The sequence below is a fragment of the Haliaeetus albicilla genome, chromosome 26 (genome assembly GCF_947461875.1).
Source record: "Haliaeetus albicilla chromosome 26, bHalAlb1.1, whole genome shotgun sequence".
In the NCBI taxonomy this organism is placed as follows: domain Eukaryota; kingdom Metazoa; phylum Chordata; class Aves; order Accipitriformes; family Accipitridae; genus Haliaeetus; species Haliaeetus albicilla.
The window spans coordinates 3,677,624-3,698,246 of record NC_091508.1 but is presented as its reverse complement, the minus strand read 5'-3'; the positions used below and the strand labels follow the sequence as shown (position 1 = coordinate 3,698,246).

The 20,623-nt window shown below is 48.1% G+C and overlaps 3 protein-coding genes across 3 annotated transcripts; all 3 read right to left on the bottom strand.

The window, feature by feature from the left end:
• Positions 1-1,843: 1,843 nt before the first annotated feature.
• Positions 1,844-4,962, bottom strand: LOC138682065 (small nuclear ribonucleoprotein E-like). The gene is made up of 5 exons (XM_069771192.1): positions 4,951-4,962; positions 4,710-4,736; positions 4,119-4,181; positions 3,799-3,881; positions 1,844-1,976 (listed from the first exon to the last, which is right to left on the bottom strand). The coding sequence occupies exons 1-5, from the start codon at positions 4,960-4,962 to the stop codon at positions 1,844-1,846; spliced, it is 318 nt and encodes a 105-aa protein (XP_069627293.1).
• A 688-nt stretch (positions 4,963-5,650) lies between these two features.
• On the bottom strand, positions 5,651-15,096 carry LOC138682021 (zinc finger CCCH domain-containing protein 11A-like). The gene is given in 17 exon segments (XM_069770819.1): positions 5,651-5,927; positions 6,491-6,558; positions 6,958-7,123; positions 7,436-7,764; positions 8,472-8,545; positions 9,201-9,701; positions 10,248-10,313; positions 10,524-10,627; positions 10,888-10,942; positions 11,698-11,808; positions 12,287-12,367; positions 12,899-13,035; positions 13,337-13,374; positions 13,376-13,539; positions 13,988-14,111; positions 14,738-14,857; positions 15,043-15,096. Coding segments are annotated over 17 exon segments (2,445 nt in total). The 3' UTR covers positions 5,651-5,674.
• Positions 15,097-16,617: 1,521 nt separating this feature from the next.
• On the bottom strand, positions 16,618-19,741 carry LOC138682133 (small nuclear ribonucleoprotein E-like). The gene is made up of 5 exons (XM_069771858.1): positions 19,730-19,741; positions 19,489-19,515; positions 18,898-18,960; positions 18,578-18,660; positions 16,618-16,750 (listed from the first exon to the last, which is right to left on the bottom strand). Exons 1-5 carry the CDS (start codon positions 19,739-19,741, stop codon positions 16,618-16,620), a joined length of 318 nt encoding a protein of 105 aa, XP_069627959.1.
• Positions 19,742-20,623: the final 882 nt, after the last annotated feature.

Genomic DNA, 20,623 nt, shown 5'->3' with positions numbered 1-20,623 from the left:
AAACAGCGACCCTCCTGCCACAGCCTGCACACTCTCTCATTTCCCAGAGCGGCCGCACAGTGGCGGAAGGAACAGCTGTCTCCCTGTAACCAAAAGGAAACCCACAAAGAGGAAATTAAAACAGTACAGCCTCCAGAATTATCCATGCTAGTAGAACTGGACGCAGAATCGAACTGCTTGTGAAGTTAACAGAAATCTGGATGCCTCCGCCCCCTCCTCTCCTAAAAACTCAACAAGAAACCCCAAAGCAAAAGAAGCCCAAACATACCTTGTCACAGGTGGAATAGAAATAGAAGTAGCAGTCGTCCCCTTGCTTGGACATAATCGACACCGTCTGAGAACCAGCTCAGGTTCGAAGGCTTCGCTCTCAACAGGGACTTCCTCCCGTCCTGGCAAGAGCTGGCTTCGCTCTTTCTTGGACGGAAAGTCTCCTGATGGCTTGAGCGGTCAAATCTTCTTTTTCAAAGTAACCCTAAAGAAAGGTATCAGTAAGTGAAAAAGAAGAAACAGTCCTACTCCCTGGTCTAACCTTCCAGCTTGCTGACCTGCCTGTGTCCTGTACCAAAGACCAAGAAGGGAACAAAACTTTTTTGTTGCACCCCAACAAACGCACGAGAGGAGTACTATTGCACCTACCTGTGGGTACTTGCGGGTTATAAAGCACAAAGTATTTCACTTGGGCAGTCTCTCTTGCTGCTCTACTTTGTGCCTTTAATCGCTTACAAAAATAGTAAAGATGCTTAACGCCCCCCCTGTGTATCAGGACAGTCAGATCACAAGGAAGGCAGAGCACCAGGAACTACGTGTTCTCATCCCCCTTGTCAATCTGTCAGCCTTACCCCAGCCGCAAACAGCTGATGATGATTTACCTGCTGGTTACCGCACTCCACTAGGCTGACAGCGCCCTCGGTGTCACAAGTTACACAGAGAACGCTGCACTATGATGCGTATGCAAACCACCCAGCATGTCGTCTGAAGCACAGGACAAGCTCTTGCTAACACATCTCGTTCTCTGCATGAGAATCTGAAGCCAAGTTGTCCAAAGCTGAAGCAGAACAGTCAGAATTTCCACTCTTTACAGTTGTTTTAGTCAACTCGACCTGTTAAATACTGTCTGGACACACATACACATACCCGTTCATGCACACGCCAAGAGCGAGGGATGATAAAGTCAGCAAGAGCGATAGTAAAAATTAGAATGTGGGGCTATTTGCCACAGCAGACTGCATAAAAAGTCTCTCATTTTGAGGGAACCGGCAAACCCAAAAGATCTACATAACAGTTTGATGAATATGCCTTCAAGGCTGATGCTTTATAACACGAGTGATTTTGGGGTCAGCACACAAGCAGGCATACCTACGTACACGCATACAGTATCAACGTTTCTATACACACGAGCGTGCACAGCACATGGTGCACGATATCCGTAGCGAGAGCAACTCTCAGCCCTAATCGGACACGCGGAGTTGCAATCAATTAACAGCAGGGAGACAGCAGATCGAGGATACAGCAAGCTTTGAGAGGCAGGGAAATGCTTCCTTTGCAAGTGGCATGGCTGCGTGATACCAAGAATTTGGAATTACACTGATTTTCGGAAAGAATTTGTTCTCTTTTTACATCAGAGCCAATGCTACAAGTTTGCCATCATACGCTGTTCTCTAATCCATAAATCCATCATCATGCATTGCAGCAAGATCACGGAAGGTTTGAAAAGATGGCTTAGGTCCAGTTCGACAGCTGATGATTTTTTGGTGCCTCCAGCGCTGAAACTGATCTTCCCTAGCCACAAGCAGGTTTTTTGGATGCAAAGTCAGATACTGTGATTCTTACTGTTCTAAAGATACTAAATGCCATAAAACCTGCAACCACACCAGATAAAGCTCAAATTCAAGCGGTTCTGACCCCTTTCATTCCCATGCTGCGCGCTTCTGTGCAAGTATTTCTGACTCTCTTGGACAAAACGGAATGAAATAGTTCTTACGAGTTAATGACAAAAGGTTGGAACCTTCTACTCACACAAACACTAGCGGATTTTCCAGGATTTTTCTTTTTTTCTGGCAGGGGATTTTCCCAAATCTGAAATAAAGAGAGGGCAAGTTGGGTTCTCCTGTTAGTTACTGGGTTTTGACTGCTTGGCAAAGGGAATTGTTACGGGTTTGTGTGGCGGGGTTTTGGTAGCAGCGCAGGGGCCGCAGGGGTGGCTCCTGTGAGAAGCTGCTCGAAGCTCCCTCAGCTCGGAGTCGGACCCGCCTCTGGCCCAGGCCGACGCAATCAGCGACAGCGGCAGCGCCTCTGGGATGAAATATTTAAGAAGGGGAACCTGCAGCGAGTAGGGGGATTAGGAATGTGAGAGGAACAGCTCTGCAGATACCGGGGTCGGGGGGGAGGAGGGGCGCCTGAGGAGGTTGATGCCCCTGCAGCCCATGGAGCTGAACGGTGGAGCAGAGGCCCCCCAAGATGGCCGTGGCTCCATGGGAAAGCCCGCGCTGGAGCTGTGTGTGGCTGAAGACCGGCCCGCGGAAAGGACCCACGCCAGGGAAGTTTGTGAGGAACTGCAGCCCGCGGCAAGGACCAGACCTTCCTGAAGGACAGTCTCCCGTGGGAGGGACCTCACGGTGGAGCAGGGGCCGAGTGCGGAGTCCTCCTCCCCCTGAGGAGGAAGGAGGGGCAGAGACAACCTGTGAGGAACCGACCCCAGCCCCCATGCCCCGCCGCCGGGGGGAGGAGGGAGAGAAACCCGGGAGTGGAGTTGAGGCGGGAAGGAGGGAGGGGTGGGGGGCAGGTGGTCGCAGGTTTGGTTTTGCTTCCTAATATCCTTGGCTTGTTTGGATTTGCAGTAAACTAAACTGATTTTGTTTCTTCCCCAAGTTGAGCCTGTCTTTTGCCCGTGACCATAAGGGGCGAGTGATCTCTCCCACTCCTTATCTCCACCCACGAGCCTGCCTTATGTTTTCTGCTCATCCCACCGTGGCCCGGGGCGGCGGGGGGAGAGGAGAGTGAGCAAGCGGCTGCGTGGTGCTTTGTTACCGGCTGGGCTTCAACCACAACGGGAGTGAGACCAGTTGTTAAGCGCGAGGTTTCCTTCCCTTCCTCAGTATTGATGGGACTGTTCACTTTTCACCCTTAGCACCTTCAAAAACAGACTCTTGTGTCATACAGATTCCTACGCATCTCCTCCTAGAAATTACTGGATGTGTTACTGATGCCATTGATAATTAAATGAAGTTTCAAGCACGATTTCTGCAGTTTGCACAAGCCAACTCTTAAATGGAAGGCAATTAAGGACCACCGCTTTGCCCAGCAGAGGCATTCCAACACCAATCAGGAGGAATTCACGGTCTAGAAGGTGCCATTTCTTTTCCCTAGGAAGTGAGACACACCTGTACAGTGCAACTTTACTATGTCCACCACCATGGGGGGAACAAGAGAAATCCCCTCAGATCTAGCTCTTTTGAATGTCCAAGCAGCTCAGCATTTCGCTTGTCGCCTTCCATATTCCTGAGCAGGAGTTTGACTGGACCCCTCCAGCCACCCGGGCTGCAGAAAAAGTGCAGCGCAGTCCATCCGTTGTTACACACATTTGAAAGACAAAGACTCAGGCAGAGGCAGATTCTTTCTCCTTCACGTTCAACAAAACCACCAGCTCAAGAAACAGCAGGAACCGAGACCTAGCCAGTATCCGCTCACTGTACTCCACACTCAACACTCTTCACAGGTTTTGTGCTTTGAAGCCTTGCTACGGGGAAGGCTCACGCAGCCACGTTTCAGGCGTCGCTCGGCTTACACAGACATACTGACATACCCAGCTCTTTCCTTGATTTTGGTTTGGAGCGAATTTCCTCTGCGTCGTCTGGCACCAAGTTCCTATATTCATCAAAGCCCTAAAAATAAGCAACAAAAGCCGCCGCTGAGCTACGTGCCCTGCTCTAAACTTCAGCAACAACACCACAAGCTATCGTGAGCTGTGCTGACGTGGGCTGGACAATTAAGACTATTAATTGGAGAGGCACGAGGTATTTCCACCCCCCATGCTAGTTTTTCCTGACAGGAAGAAACAGTTTTATGAATTGGAAGAACAACCAACAAAATACCCAATCCAAAGACATCCTGATACTCACAATGATGCAGCCTTCTAGCCGCATGTTCACTTGCTCATAAAGCCACACCTGGATCCTGGACCTCTGCAAAACGATGGAGGGGGAGAGCACAACAGGAACAGAAACACTCCACACAATTTTGTCCTCTCCTGTGCATTAAGAACTCCCTGCTGCCGACAGCTTTGTAACACTCGAGGCAGTAACTCTCACGCGTGGTTTCAGCAACGTCCTAAGCCATTTTTAAGGTGGTAGACTATTCTGGAAATCCTCTCTGCCTTCACTGGCGAACACGCAACAGTACAGGCTTTAGGACTGTCACGGAAAACATCCCTGCACACGTGACTGCAAGAGCAAACGCCTCTTACAAAGGTAACTCCTTAAGGTGAGAAGGAAAAACGCCCAACTCGGAACTAGCTGTTCTTCTCACGGATCGCAACGACAGCAAGTTCTTCAGTTCAAGCGAGACCGGCTCCAAAAACCCCATCCCGACCTCGGAAAGACCCGTCCGGCGTGCCGCCCCGCTCCCCACACGGCTCGAAGGGCCCTGCGCAAGAAGCACCGGGACGTTCCTCTCACACGGGGCCGAAGCCGCGGCAGCCCGGCGGTACTCACGTTCTGCAGGTAGCGGAAGATGAGGTTCTGGAGCGGAGCGTTAAGGACGCCCCACAGACAGACCACGCACCCCCACCTTTCCTGCCCCAGGGTTCGGTAAAAACGCTGTTAACTGCTGTCATGGGGAACAGCTCAACTACCGGTGAAGGTGGAGGTGGCCAGGCTATGTTTCATACAGGACCTTCAGGAGAATACGAGCATAACAGGGAAGAAGAAAATATTTACAGAAACCATGGCGTACACCAAACCCCATCTCCGCGGACAGAGCCTAGGCCGGGGACAGGGAAGGCTGACGACAGAGCAGGAGGAGGGAAGCAGCGAGGGGGAAGCCTTCCTCGCCGGGCTCTCGCGCGCTCTTCCTCTCTCCCAAAGTCCACGACCGACCGACCCATGCTGGCAGAAGTCTCAGCGGGAGAAAGTCCTTCGGCAGGATAAAGCGTCGGCAGCTTGGGGCTGGGTGACCCTTCTGGAGCCGGAACAGCACTTTGCTCAGTTTTGGTTTCAGACCTTTCCTCTAGGAACGAAGACAGCACAGTGGATTATCAAAGCACGCAAGTGTTTTCTTCCAAAGAGAAAGTATTGACAATCCACTCCGACAACCGATTTTTCCTCTGCCAGCAGCAAATGCCTGAGGGCCGCCCCACCTTCACAAATCCTCGTAGGAAGAGAAGAGACTCAAGTTCTTCAAAAATTTAAGAAAATGATTCAAAAGGTAGCTGCTAGGGAAAACGATCCCTGGTGGCAGGGTACACAAGAGACCCCAGTCTCAGCTGTCTTCTGCAGGGTCACAAATTCAGACCGCATGTCTGACCAGCAGGGAAGTTTAGGACAACTGTGTGCAGATACTCCCAATGTCTACCAGTTCACCTGTGCTTTAAGACTCCTTGCAAAGCCTCAGCTAGGAAAAGAATCACCTCTGGGTATCCAACAAAATAATCAGTTTCAATTTATTTCTTTCTTTATTTTCAGCCGTCGATCAGTTCACCAATTTCCATGAAGAAGTCATCCTCATCATTCTCTGGGTCCATGTCAATTTTGTCTTCCTGTTTGCCTCCTGAGATTTCCCAAAGGAACTGCTCAAAGTCGTCTTCCACAGAGAAGGGCCCTGAGAAGCTCAACCGGCGTTTCTTTACGGCTATTTGTGAGGAAGCTGAGGTCGAGCTTGAGACCTCTGACGGTGCCACAGAGTCTGCCAGGCTTCCAATGTGCAGTTCAGGACTGGGAAGAACAAGAAAGAGAGCAAATCAGCGTATGACATTCCTTAAGCAGAGAGATGTTTTCTGCAAACCAGCTCTTAAAATGGTAGTTAATCCCTCCTACCCCTCAGCCTTACGCAGGGATTGTTATTCAATTAACCTGGGGCTGCTTCTACAGTCCAATGTATCAGCAGGTACATTTTGCACTTTGGGGATTTATCCGCGAAGACACAGCATCTGGGGTCTGGCAAAGAAGGTTCCGTTTTTGTCGCCAGAGACACTTTGCCACCTTTACTAATTTGACTGCAAAAAGGTTACCAAGTCAACCTCTGCAGGCGTTCGGAAAACCCAAGAAGCCACTGAAAAGCTGTACCAACTTGCAGCGTTTTCAGGCAAGAATCTAGATAAGCAGTCCAGCCAGCTGCTAGAAACTTATTATTTCAGACGAATTTTTCCTCTGCTGGATTTTGGCATGAAGTATCTCAAAACTCTAATTTTTCCACGTGTGGGAAAAAAAAAACAAACCAACTTAGTTTCACGTGAAAGGCACACTGATCAAGAAAAAGAACAAGTTGTGGTTGTTACCTGGTTTGGGGTTTTCCTCTCCCGCGTGTGGAGAGGAGGCTGCCCTCTGGCAAAGCCGGAACAACAGCCTAGGAAGAAGCAAGATGGTTTTTAGGATACACAGGTCAAAGACTGCTTTGCAGATTCTTCCTCCGCTGCTTCTCCTCTGGCATTGCTGAGCCTTAACCAAAATACAGAGCCAGGGCACACCTGAAGAAAAGTTAGCGTTCCCTTAACGTTTACTAACGGCCTTGGGTCTTTTTGAAGAACGCAGCATTAAGGGACGTAGCAGAGCATTATGTAAACACTGCCATTCACCTCGTAAAAAGCAGAAAGGTACTACAAGCGTCCTGGCGACCGCTTCTGGATTTAAAAGGGAACGGAGACCCGTAGAACATTTCAGTCTTTCATCTTTTCTCCAAGAGGAGGCTACAACTTGGGCATAAATTTTACTAGGGACCCACTACTGCCTCAGCCGCTCTCCTTACCACAGCTGCTTTTTTAGCTGAAGGCTCATTCCCGTCGCCACCAGTGGCACTCAATGGCTTCACAGCCGCCACGGCAGACGGATGACTCTCGGCTGCCTTACGTTTCAGTGGCTGCTTTGTGGGAGAGGTGGCTTTCCCATCCAAAGGCTTCAGGCACCCCTTCCGTCTGGCTAGAGTAAAAGGAAGAGAGAACTGATGCAGTCTTGCTCTGCCTCAGGAAAAAAAAAACAACAAACAAACAGGTTCTCTTAACAGCGCCACAACCCTTCTAGTTAAATGTATTTAGCCAGCACAATTCCACTGCCATTTCCCAGACTCTCGGCAGTATTTTCCACACCGTAAACTCTGTTTACCAACAAGCCATAAGAAGGAGCAAAGATATTACAAAAAGGAGCCAGAGTTACAACGTGAAAATTGTCACCCTCTGCCTTTCTTTCAAAGCATGACCTAAAGTAACTCTTTAACATACAGTCAACACTTACTTTCAGCTAACCATTCCAGAAGTTGAGCTGCCCGTTTCCCTGGTGATACGGCAGCACCCTTTCGGGGGCTTTCAACCCCATCTCCCGGAGATTTCACCAATATCCTCTTTGGAAGCTGATAAGCTGACCCTGAAACCACACTGGATTCAGGACTCCCTGATGCTGCAGTTTTATCCTTGATTGCCTGTTCAGTAGGAGATGGCACAGCAGCTGCTTCCTTCTGAAGCTTCTCTTCTTGGCGTTGCTTCAGTTGCCGCTTCTCCCACATTATCTCTTCAAGGCTCTTCACTTGAACTTTAGAATTAGTTGCACTCTGATCAGAGGGCTGGAAGGAAACAAAAGAAGAGGACTAAGGGGACAAAAATCTATGGAGATTTCATTCAGAAAATCTCAGTAGCAATCCCTCTGAAATAGCTCCGTGTGCAACAGAGCATGTTAATACCATTCAGATCTGACATTTTTCCCCATAAAACGTTGCCTGTAACCTGTAACAAGATCCATGCTTTGCTGTGGAAATAGTTTCAAAAGCCTACAATTCCCAACACAGCAAGCTTCTTCAACAGAGCAGAAGACTCTAGCTGTAATCTAGTACATTCTTTTTCAGCAACAGGAAGCCATACAAGCTCCCCCAAGACAGCATTCCCTGACAGACTGATTTCCTCTAATACAAACCTCCAGCCTTTTCTATTAAAGTTCTTAGCCCAGGATTTTAAGATCTCCTTCTTCCAGTCTCACAGATAAAGTCACGGAGAAGAAAAACATTAACCTCGCAGATTTTATCTGGTGCTAATAGGGTTTCTTATTCACTGTCAGGTATAATAAGATTAATTCAAAGCTTGGGGTTTAACACGTTGTCTGGAAATGCTATTCAAAGTAGTGACAGGACTTGCGACAGCACTGCAGCGCTTACCAAATGCGGAAAGGTAGGAACACACTCAAACTGGGAGCATGCAGCCAGTTACAAACAAAACATAACAAAATGTATCAAAAACTGTATGAATAGATAGATGTATGTCTTCACAAAGGACTCACCTCTGCAGCTGCAGAGACAGCTTTGGGAAAAGGCTTGCTCAATTCCACTATCATCTTTTCTTCTCTTCCAGGTGCTTCAAAACAAGAAAAAAAAAAAAAAAAAAAGAAGATCATCAGTTTGTCAACAGCAGAAATAAAGAAACCTGGCTACCTCTGTTTCCTTGTTCTGTCTATTTCCTCATGTCTAATAATGGGACAGAGGGAAAGGCTACAGTAAGCAATCCCTGCACCGTTCCAGCTCTCTTTCCCTCAATCGCACTATTCTCTTTTTACGTGGCTTATATAATCCAAACGGTATCTTTAGCGCTCTGCCAATTTTGACAAAAACTGGCCCTCACATTAAGAAGTTGATACATGCTTTGCAAACATAGATACATCAATAACTGAATTAAACAATGCATATGCCAAAGAGGAAGGTAAGCCTGGATTCAGCCCAGGGAAGATCCCATACCACAAGCGGATGGCAGAAAAAACAGAAGCAAGAAACTAGGCTACAAAGCTCCTCAGTGGAAGAATTTTCCAGTGGGAAATACAGAAAGCTATCACGCGATTCATGGAAAAGAATATGGTTGCATATTCTGGCACTTCCTTGCCTTCTGACTTTGTAGCCTTAAACTCTTCTACCCTCTACGATATGCAGAAGGAAAAAGCAAAGCAAAACCTCAGCAAACTGAATTTGCTCGACAGGGGAAGCGCTTCACCAGGGCAGGTATCAAATCACCTTATTACCTATTAGCTTTGTGATCCGTAACAACCTCCTCCCTGTCGGGGCAGGTTCAGGTTGTGCTGGTGGAGCTGGCACTTTTCCTCCACTCTGCTGCATCTGCAGAGCTTTCTCCCGCTTGATTTCTTCCAAGGTTTTAACACGCACTTCTCCTGCTGGCTTGGCTTTACGTGCCGGCTCTGCCGGGCGTGCTTGGCTGAGCACAGACGGAGCAAGTGTGCTCTGCTTCTTGGGTTTGCTCTCAACTTTTGTCTTGGTAGGAAACTCTTTTGTGTTTTGCTTCTCTCGTTCCAATCGTTTGTGGTTTTTTTCAGCCAGGGAGCCTGAGAAAGTTTTGACGTGAACTGCAGGGGAAGGTCTTGCCCCCAAGCTGGGATCTTCTGTTTTACAACGTCCTTCAGTCTGGGGTTTCACTTGGGGTTCTCCTCGTCTCCGATTAGTGCTCTCAAGTCGAATTTCCTCCAGTGTTTTCACATGGATCTCTCCTGCTGGCTTAGCAGCCTTCTCTGTCATCATCAAAAAGAAAGAGAAGCACCAACATTTAAGGAGAGTCCAGCAATATTTAAAGTCTCCAAAATCTGTCACAGTACTAAGGAAAACTAGGTTTGCGTGATCCCAAGAATGCATCTTAGGACAGCACCATTCTGCACGGTATTCTCCTCCTTTAAGCCACTTGTATTTTGAAAACTAGTGCTATCCGGAGAGAGTGGCGACACAAACAGCATTAGTTTATTTTATTTTGTTACTTTCTCAGACCGTTGTCTCTCTGTTCGCATCTCAAACTCCTGCTCCTGGCAGTGCTTCTGTCCTACTTGTGCGTAAGCATACTGCAGCTTCTGAGGGTTCACAGCAGTTTTCAAGCGGAAACCTTGATGAGGCACGAGTGGACAGTACACCCCCCCTCTAGAGCCAGATCTCTGACAGTGGCTAAACAGGACAGCTTCAGCACTCAAGCAAGAGGAATCAGGCAGGCTTTTTAAACTAATTTTAGGGCTGTATGGAAGTTCATGGAAAGACAAAAGGGGAAGGCATACTTAATAGCCAGTTCGTACCTGTCTCTGTACGGCTCTGTTCAGAGGGCAGTCCTAGCCTCTCCTTCAGAGGCCTGGGGACTTGAACTACAAGAGAGAACAGAAAAAGTGCGGCAGACTGCATAAATCTCCATTTGGTGCTCACGTTTCACAATGAGAGCCATCACTTCACTGGGATTCAGAGCTACCTTGAGCCCTCAACCAACACACAAAAAGAACCACTAGAAGAAAGGACAAACAGCAAACCTAAGCAGGAAATCTGTGCATCAAATCCAGATGTCTGCTTAGTAGCCGTACCTCTCTTTGGTGCGTTGTCAGCATTCTCCAGAACCTCTATCTTCTTCCCCAGCCTGTCAGCAAGGTTGCGCTTTAACGGAAGGACACTTTTACCAGCTTCAGAAAGAGAGAAAACAAGCAATACTTGAAGAACGTTTCTCTGCAGGAGGATTTTAGAACAGTCAGCCACAAACTTCAATGCTTCCAGGGATCTTTTCTTAGATTTGCCTTTCAGCTGCTTACCAAATTTGCCACTTCTGCCGCCAATACACATCTCTGCCAAAATGGATTTTCCTCCTGCACGCAGCAAAATTACCCTTAAACACAGTCACGTTTAGATGAGGGCACCTGAACAACAGCTCACAAAAAGCTCTTCCCTATGGAGGCTTTCCGTTTTCCCATCCTCTCACCAAGATTCACTTGAATCACAGGCTCCTCCCCTAAAACAAAGACTAATCTCTTCACTGCACAGAAACCAGTAGCCACTAAGAGCATTGTCCTTCTAGCCCACGTCCCAGCAAAAGGCACTCTTCTGGTAGCCAAACCACAGAAACGAGTGACTACGCGTAGTAGTAGTGCCACACGTTTTTTGCCTTTCAAAGGAATTTGTGCAGATCTGAACACCACCACTTATACACAGACTCCTATCACGCTACTGTCCGCAAGTGCCACCGTCAGCCTCGTCAACGCTTCAAAAATTGCCTACTTGTATAATACCATCTTCTATAGGTCTGCCCTTTCATTACTGCCCGCTTTTTCCACTTATCCCCTTTTTTGCATGCTGACACTCGTATTGACATTAGCCTCTCTCTCTGCTGCTACTGCACTTAACCCAACCGCTACTTCTGCCACGTGCTGTCGACACATTAGCTCATTCACAAATCTCACTCAACTTCAGGAACATGAGAGTCCAATTAAGCACACTGGAGAGTCTGTAAGGTGGTGTGATACATGATGAGCTACGGCTTAATGTCAGGCTGATAAAAACCGCTTCTGGATCTTTTATTGCAACACAACAACCTGAGCACCTACAAATGCCAAATACTTGCAATCAAACCAGGGCCTTGAAGCATAAAAGCATGGTTTTAATTAGAAAAGGCAGCACCAGCAGGCTAACCTGTCTGAATTATCTTAATTATTATTTGACCTTTCGGTTGAGGAGCCATGAAATGGAAACAATAGTATTCGCTGTTACCTTGCTTTGTAGACAGACTCACAGTTCTTACTACCGTCCGTACAATTTCCTTTTCTGGCACAGGAATAGCCCGAGATTGGAGCGGAGGAACAGAAACTCCTGAAGGACCTTCTGATCATAGCAAGCAAAACATGAGGATGTTTAGGGAAAAAGAAAACAACTAAAAAAACAAACAACCAACCAAAATAAAAGAACTATCACAAAGACCAAAGACATTAGTTATCCATTACTGTGAAACATACAATGACCACTGCATGTAAATAAGAGAAATGAGCAATTTCCCTTTGATTTGCCCTTGGAATTCCAATCTAGAATATCAGCTGTTGGAGTTTAAGAAAACAGATTGCATGCCAAAGTAGCTCAAGGCCTGCAACTAAGCATGGAAGTCTGTCCCTCAAGCGGTTCTCAGCTGCAATCACCTCCCAGTCTGAACCCAACAGCCCCCAAAATTTTCCTTTCTCGTGCCAAGAATTGTATTCACCATTGCATAGCCAGCTATCCAGGTAGTATCAGAAGCTTAAAAAAAAAAAAAAAAAAAAAAAAAAAAATGAAGGTGAACAGAACGCAGAAGTAAGGGATCTTAACTCACCACCTTGGTTTTTTGTTTTTTCCTTTAGTTTCTCCAATTTGATTTCTTCAAGTGTTTTTATTCCAAAATTTATGTTGTCCTCTGAAAACAGAAAATGGTTAATGAAGCTGAGGCCTAAAGGCACATGTTGAAGAGCACACATCCTCAAGCTTCTTACAGCTCAGAACCCTTCCAAAGTCTTCCAAATAAACCCTCTCAACACTCCCCACCAGTAAAAAAAGCCATAGAACGGATGGGTATTTTGGTAAGCAACTGGCACCTCTCCTCCCATCCTACAGAGTAAAACCTACCGTCTTAAGCGTTTTAATCCATCTACACGATATTAGATTCCTCTGTCATTAGACATGGCTTCTTCCCACAGTGTTTGAAAGGACACATTTGCAGGCATTTAAACTCCACGCTGTGGCTCTATTTTCTTTTACAAAAGTCAACAGGGAGGAGTTGACCTGTCTGACCCAAGGGACATACGACATTATTAGAGAGGAATGAGCTCGTGGAAATAACTGACTCCATCCAGCTACCCGATGCTCTATCGTAGTTTTAGAACATATCGCTTTGGAGTTAATCGTCAAGTTCTCCTTCCAAGCCATCCTACTACAGCTGCTAGAATACCTTGCTTTGTATTAGCCCTGCCTTTCCTGGTGGAAATTATCCGCGATCCACTACAGGCTTCTGTTGCCGGTTGCTGGACAGGTGTTTTAGTTTCATCTCCTTCTTCAGAAAGCTGGTCTGAAAGTCCAAAATAAAACCTATTCAGTTATGGAGCAGGGATTACACAAGACGTTTCATGCTCATGTAGCTCGTACAATGACATTTCAGTCCACGGTTCATATTTTGTTCGTATTCTTAACTACAAGCAACTGTTTGTGGAAGGCTTTTTTTAAAAAGCTGTATTGACTTGACAGGCTCATATAAGCAAGAGCTATACCGGGGAAAAAATATTTAAGACTCCAGACTCTCGTCCGTAGCTTTAAACACTACACAGTTCTGGCACTCTGTGAATTTGTACATTCACCTCCGGCAGAAATGCCTTCAGTAAGTAAAAAGTACCCATCTTCATCATCATCTGCAGCACTGATTACAACTGCCTGGAGGATGTGTAGGACTTGGGACCTTTTCAGAGCTTTCCACTTTCATCACCCCCCTCAGCTGCCGAGAGGGACTCGACTGCACAGAAAGTCTGTTTTGCTGCAGTGACGCCTGAGCCATTTTCACATCATCTTCTGCAGGCTCAGGTGGACTTGGAAGCGTAGCTAGAGGAAGACGAGGATCATCTCTCATTTGGCCATGTAAAACTTTCACCCCAACCTTGCACTCACTGCCTAGATACGGTAGATAAGGTAGATAAGCCACCTGGCTGCTGAATTCAGAGTTTCCTATTCCCCACCCCTACGAACACACTAGGAACAACGGCTTCCCTTCACACACTCATCTCGCCACCCTACCCTCCAGAAAAGATTACATGAGGGGAAAGCAACCTGGAGTGCAAAGATCACACAAAGCACAGAGAAGCTGAGCATGAAAGAAAGAATTAAATACCAGAATTACAGTCCGTTTAGCTGAGAGCCTGTGACTGCACACTTCTCCCTACACTCATCAGTGAGCAGTTACTCGATGCCTTCTACGGCATTGTACCCACTCCTGAGTAATATTCAGAATTAATTCTTTAATGCTTAAAGGAAAAGGACCCAAGAAACTCACTTCTGCTTGGCGGGAAGAAGCGCCCATCAACATAGCGTCCTTTCGTGTGACGGAAGGCGCAGTTGGATTTTTGACAGCCAGCTGGTTGATTCTCCCAGTAGCAAGGGATCTCACTGCGTTTTTTCTGAAGACAGACAGAAAGAAAAGCTCATGGTAACACTCGCCTTAGGCTTGCTAAGAGACATAGTTACACGTCATGCCAGAGAGAGGGCTATCGCAGTGCAGTGCGGAAACATCGTTCCAAAGGGCAGTCTATCACTGAAAGCGTTGCAGGGCAGATCGACAAAGTTTGCGTACGCTGTAACTACTACATATTATCTAGCTTTCCTGTCATTCCGTTGGAGAAGACGGGGGCTCGCACACATCAGTTCAGGGTGGGCTAAACTAAGACAATGTGCAAAATACTGGGATTATTCAGAGGGAAAAAATGCCTTAAACTGCCTAGCTTGAATCTATCTCAAGTTATCTTTCAGAGCCTTATTTCCTTCCCATCTTCTCCCTCCCCACCCTGTGCTACCCCAAGACGTCAGAACAACGCCAGCACCTAATACAAAAATGTCTTGCTGAGATATACCTAAGAAATTGATCTTTCTTCCCCCAACTTCCTCCCACCCCCCTCCAAGTAACGGAAACCAGTATCCTTTGAAAGCAAGTAAATCTATCACGTACAAGCACATTCAGGCTGCCGACAGCAAGGAAAAATGCTTTCAGGGATTTAGTTGGAGAACACATCTTTAGCCAAACACTCACATCGACTTCCATGTGTCTGAATCTGCAGGTAGTCTTGAAACAGCGACCCTCCTGCCACAGCCTGCACACTCTCTCATTTCCCAGAGCGGCCGCACAGTGGCGGAAGGAACAGCTGTCTCCCTGTAACCAAAAGGAAACCCACAAAGAGGAAATTAAAACAGTACAGCCTCCAAAATTATCCATGCTAGTAGAACTGGACGCAGAATCGAACTGCTTGTGAAGTTAACAGAAATCTGGATGCCTCCGCCCCCTCCTCTCCTAAAAACTCAACAAGAAACCCCAAAGCAAAAGAAGCCCAAACATACCTTGTCACAGGTGGAATAGAAATAGAAGTAGCAGTCGTCCCCTTGCTTGGACATAATCGACACCGTCTGAGAACCAGCTCAGGTTCGAAGGCTTCGCTCTCAACAGGGACTTCCTCCCGTCCTGGCAAGAGCTGGCTTCGCTCTTTCTTGGACGGAAAGTCTCCTGATGGCTTGAGCGGTCAAATCTTCTTTTTCAAAGTAACCCTAAAGAAAGGTATCAGTAAGTGAAAAAGAAGAAACAGTCCTACTCCCTGGTCTAACCTTCCAGCTTGCTGACCTGCCTGTGTCCTGTACCAAAGACCAAGAAGGGAACAAAACTTTTTTGTTGCACCCCAACAAACGCACGAGAGGAGTACTATTGCACCTACCTGTGGGTACTTGCGGGTTATAAAGCACAAAGTATTTCACTTGGGCAGTCTCTCTTGCTGCTCTACTTTGTGCCTTTAATCGCTTACAAAAATAGTAAAGATGCTTAACGCCCCCCCTGTGTATCAGGACAGTCAGATCACAAGGAAGGCAGAGCACCAGGAACTACGTGTTCTCATCCCCCTTGTCAATCCGTCAGCCTTACCCCAGCCGCAAACAGCTGATGATGATTTACCTGCTGGTTACCGCACTCCACTAGGCTGACAGCGCCCTCGGTGTCACAAGTTACACAGAGAACGCTGCACTATGATGCGTATGCAAACCACCCAGCATGTCGTCTGAAGCACAGGACAAGCTCTTGCTAACACATCTTGTTCTCTGCATGAGAATCTGAAGCCAAGTTGTCCAAAGCTGAAGCAGAACAGTCAGAATTTCCACTCTTTACAGTTGTTTTAGTCAACTCGACCTGTTAAATACTGTCTGGACATACGTACACATACCCGTTCATGCACACGCCAAGAGCGAGGGATGATAAAGTCAGCAAGAGCGATAGTAAAAATTAGAATGTGGGGCTATTTGCCACAGCAGACTGCATAAAAAGTCTCTCATTTTGAGGGAACCGGCAAACCCAAAAGATCTACATAACAGTTTGATGAATATGCCTTCAAGGCTGATGCTTTATAACACGAGTGATTTTGGGGTCAGCACACAAACAGGCATACCTACGTACACGCATACGGTATCAACGTTTCTATACACACGAGCGTGCACAGCACATGGTGCACGATATCCGTAGCGAGAGCAACTCTCAGCCCTAATCGGACACGCGGAGTTGCAATCAATTAACAGCAGGGAGACAGCAGATCGAGGATACAGCAAGCTTTGAGAGGCAGGGAAATGCTTCCTTTGCAAGTGGCATGGCTGCGTGATACCAAGAATTTGGAATTACACTGATTTTCGGAAAGAATTTGTTCTCTTTTTACATCAGAGCCAATGCTACAAGTTTGCCATCATACGCTGTTCTCTAATCCATAAATCCATCATCATGCATTGCAGCAAGATCACGGAAGGTTTGAAAAGATGGCTTAGGTCCAGTTCGACAGCTGATGATTTTTTGGTGCCTCCAGCGCTGAAACTGATCTTCCCTAGCCACAAGCAGGTTTTTTGGATGCAAAGTCAGATACTGTGATTCTTACTGTTCTAAAGATACTAAATGCCATAAAACCTGCAACCACACCAGATAAAGCTCAAATTCAAGCGGTTCTGACCCCTTTCATTCCCATGCTGCGCGTTTCTGTGCAAGTATTTCTGACTCTCTTGGACAAAACGGAATGAAATAGTTCTTACGAGTTAATGACAAAAGGTTGGAACCTTCTACTCACACAAACACTAGCGGATTTTCCAGGATTTTTCTTTTTTTCTGGCAGGGGATTTTCCCAAATCTGAAATAAAGAGAGGGCAAGTTGGGTTCTCCTGTTAGTTACTGGGTTTTGACTGCTTGGCAAAGGGAATTGTTACGGGTTTGTGTGGCGGGGTTTTGGTAGCAGCGCAGGGGCCGCAGGGGTGGCTCCTGTGAGAAGCTGCTCGAAGCTCCCTCAGCTCGGAGTCGGACCCGCCTCTGGCCCAGGCCGACGCAATCAGCGACAGCGGCAGCGCCTCTGGGATGAAATATTTAAGAAGGGGAACCTGCAGCGAGTAGGGGGATTAGGAATGTGAGAGGAACAGCTCTGCAGATACCGGGGTCGGGGGGGAGGAGGGGCGCCTGAGGAGGTTGATGCCCCTGCAGCCCATGGAGCTGAACGGTGGAGCAGAGGCCCCCCAAGATGGCCGTGGCTCCATGGGAAAGCCCGCGCTGGAGCCGTGTGTGGCTGAAGACCGGCCCGCGGAAAGGACCCACGCCAGGGAAGTTTGTGAGGAACTGCAGCCCGCGGCAAGGACCAGACCTTCCTGAAGGACAGTCTCCCGTGGGAGGGACCTCACGGTGGAGCAGGGGCCGAGTGCGGAGTCCTCCTCCCCCTGAGGAGGAAGGAGGGGCAGAGACAACCTGTGAGGAACCGACCCCAGCCCCCATGCCCCGCCGCCGGGGGGAGGAGGGAGAGAAACCCGGGAGTGGAGTTGAGGCGGGAAGGAGGGAGGGGTGGGGGGCAGGTGGTCGCAGGTTTGGTTTTGCTTCCTAATATCCTTGGCTTGTTTGGATTTGCAGTAAACTAAACTGATTTTGTTTCTTCCCCAAGTTGAGCCTGTCTTTTGCCCGTGACCATAAGGGGCGAGTGATCTCTCCCACTCCTTATCTCCACCCACGAGCCTGCCTTATGTTTTCTGCTCATCCCACCGTGGCCCGGGGCGGCGGGGGGAGAGGAGAGTGAGCAAGCGGCTGCGTGGTGCTTTGTTACCGGCTGGGCTTCAACCACAACGGGAGTAAGACCAGTTGTTAAGCGCGAGGTTTCCTTCCCTTCCTCAGTATTGATGGGACTGTTCACTTTTCACCCTTAGCACCTTCAAAAACAGACTCTTGTGTCATACAGATTCCTACGCATCTCCTCCTAGAAATTACTGGATGTGTTACTGATGCCATTGATAATTAAATGAAGTTTCAAGCACGATTTCTGCAGTTTGCACAAGCCAACTCTTAAATGGAAGGCAATTAAGGACCACCGCTTTGCCCAGCAGAGGCATTCCAACACAAATCAGGAGGAATTCACGGTCTAGAAGGTGCCATTTCTTTTCCCTAGGAAGTGAGACACACCTGTACAGTGCAACTTTACTATGTCCACCGCCATGGGGGGAACAAGAGAAATCCCCTCAGATCTAGCTCTTTTGAATGTCCAAGCAGCTCAGCATTTCACTTGTCGCCTTCCATATTCCTGAGCAGGAGTTTGACTGGACCCCTCCTGCTACCCAGGCTGCAGAAAAACTGCAGCGCAGTCCATCCGTTGTTACACACATTTGAAAGACAAAGACTCGTCGCAGGCAGAGGCAGATTCTTTCTCCTTCACGTTCAACAAAACCACCAGCTCAAGAAACAGCAGGAACCGACACCTAGCCAGTATCCGCTCACTGTACTCCACACTCAACACTCTTCACAGGTTTTGTGCTTTGAAGCCTTGCTACGGGGAAGGCTCACGCAGCCACGTTTCAGGCGTCGCTCGGCTTACACAGACATACTGACATACCCAGCTCTTTCCTTGATTTTGGTTTGGAGCGAATTTCCTCTGCGTCGTCCAGCACCAAGTTCCTATATTCATCAAAGCCCTAAAAATCAGCAACAAAAGCCGCTGCTGAGCTACGTGCCCTGCTCTAAACTTCAGCAACAACACCACAAGCTATCGTGAGCTGTGCTGACGTGGGCTGGACAATTAAGACTATTAATTGGAGAGGCACGAGGTATTTCCACCCCCCATGCTAGTTTTTCCTGACAGAAAGAAACAGTTTTATGAATTGGAAGAACAACCAACAAAATACCCAATCCAAAGACATCCTGATACTCACAATGATGCAGCCTTCTAGCCGCATGTTCACTTGCTCATAAAGCCACACCTGGATCCTGGACCTCTGCAAAATGATGGAGGGGGAGAGCACAACAGGAACAGAAACACTCCACACAATTTTGTCCTCTCCTGTGCATTAAGAACTCCTTGCTGCCGACAGCTTTGTAACACTCGAGGCAGTAACTCTCACGCGTGGTTTCAGCAACGTCCTAAGCCATTTTTAAGGTGGTAGACTATTCTGGAAATCCTCTCTGCCTTCACTGGCGAACACGCAACAGCACAGGCTTTAGGACTGTCACAGAAAACATCCCTGCACACGTGACTGCAAGAGCAAACGCCTCTTACAAAGGTAACTCCTTAAGGTGAGAAGGAAAAACGCCCAACTCGGAACTAGCTGTTCTTCTCACGGATCGCAACGACAGCAAGTTCTTCAGTTCAAGCGAGACCGGCTCCAAAAACCCCATCCCGACCTCGGAAAGACCCGTCCGGCGTGCCGCCCCGCTCCCCACACGGCTCGAAGGGCCCTGCGCAAGAAGCACCGGGACGTTCCTCTCACACGGGGCCGAAGCCGCGGCAGCCCGGCGGTACTCACGTTCTGCAGGTAGCGGAAGATGAGGTTCTGGAGCGGAGCGTTAAGGACGCCCCACAGACAGACCACGCACCCCCACCTTTCCTGCCCCAGGGTTCGGTAAAAACGCTGTTAACTGCTGTCATGGGGAACAGCTCAACTACCGGTGAAGGCGGAGGCGGCCAGGCTACGTTTCATACAGGACCTTCAGGAGAATACGAGCATAACAGGGAAGAAGAAAATATTTACAGAAACCATGGCGTACACCAAACCCCATCTCCGCGGACAGAGCCTAGGCCGGGGACAGGGAAGGCTGACGACAGAGCAGGAGGAGGGAAGCAGCAAGGGGGAAGCCTTCCTCGCCGGGCTCTCGCGCGCTCTTCCTCTCTCCCAAAGTCCACGACCGACCGACCCATGCTGGCAGAAGTCTCAGCGGGAGAAAGTCCTTCGGCAGGATAAAGCGTCGGCAGCTTGGGGCTGGGTGACCCTTCTGGAGCCGGAACAGCACTTTGCTCAGTTTTGGTTTCAGACCTTTCCTCTAGGAACGAAGACAGCACAGTGGATTATCAAAGCACGCAAGTGTTTTCTTCCAAAGAGAAAGTATTGACAATCCACTCCGACAACCGATTTTTCCTCTGCCAGCAGCAAATGCCTGAGGGCCGCCCCACCTTCACAAATCCTCGTAGGAAGAGAAGAGACTCAAGTTCTTCAAAAATTTAAGAAAATGATTCAAAAGGTAGCTGCTAGGGAAAACGATCCCTGGTGGCAGGGTACACAAGAGACCCCAGTCTCAGCTGTCTTCTGCAGGGTCACAAATTCAGACCGCATGTCTGACCAGCAGGGAAGTTTAGGACAACTGCGTGCAGATACTCCCAATGTCTACCAGTTCACCTGTGCTTTAAGACTCCTTGCAAAGCCTCAGCTAGGAAAAGAATCACCTCTGGGTATCCAACAAAATAATCAGTTTCAATTTATTTCTTTCTTTATTTTAAGCCTTAAGACTATGCGCTTCAGATGTCCAGCATTTCAGCAAGTTCCATGAGGAGCTCATCCTCATCCTTCTCTGGGTCCGGGTCAGTTATCTCGTCCAGTTTGCCTCCTGAGATTTCCCAAAGAAACTGCTCAAAGTCGTCTTCCACAGAGAAGGGGGCTTCCCAGG

What these genes read in the sequence shown, in the direction of transcription:
- LOC138682065 (XM_069771192.1), bottom strand. An exon ending in TCTTCCGCTACCTGCAGAAC is followed by an intron (nt 4,182 to 4,709) that starts GTGAGTACCGCC and finishes ATCGTTTTGCAG; the next exon opens with AGGTCCAGGATCCAGGTGTG. An exon ending in GGCTAGAAGGCTGCATCATT is followed by an intron (nt 3,882 to 4,118) that starts GTGAGTATCAGG and finishes GCTTATTTTTAG; the next exon opens with GGCTTTGATGAATATAGGAA.
- LOC138682133 (XM_069771858.1), bottom strand. An exon ending in GGCTAGAAGGCTGCATCATT is followed by an intron (nt 18,661 to 18,897) that starts GTGAGTATCAGG and finishes GCTGATTTTTAG; the next exon opens with GGCTTTGATGAATATAGGAA. An exon ending in TCAAGGAAAGAGCTGGGTAT is followed by an intron (nt 16,751 to 18,577) that starts GTCAGTATGTCT and finishes TTAACTCGTAAG; the next exon opens with AACTATTTCATTCCGTTTTG.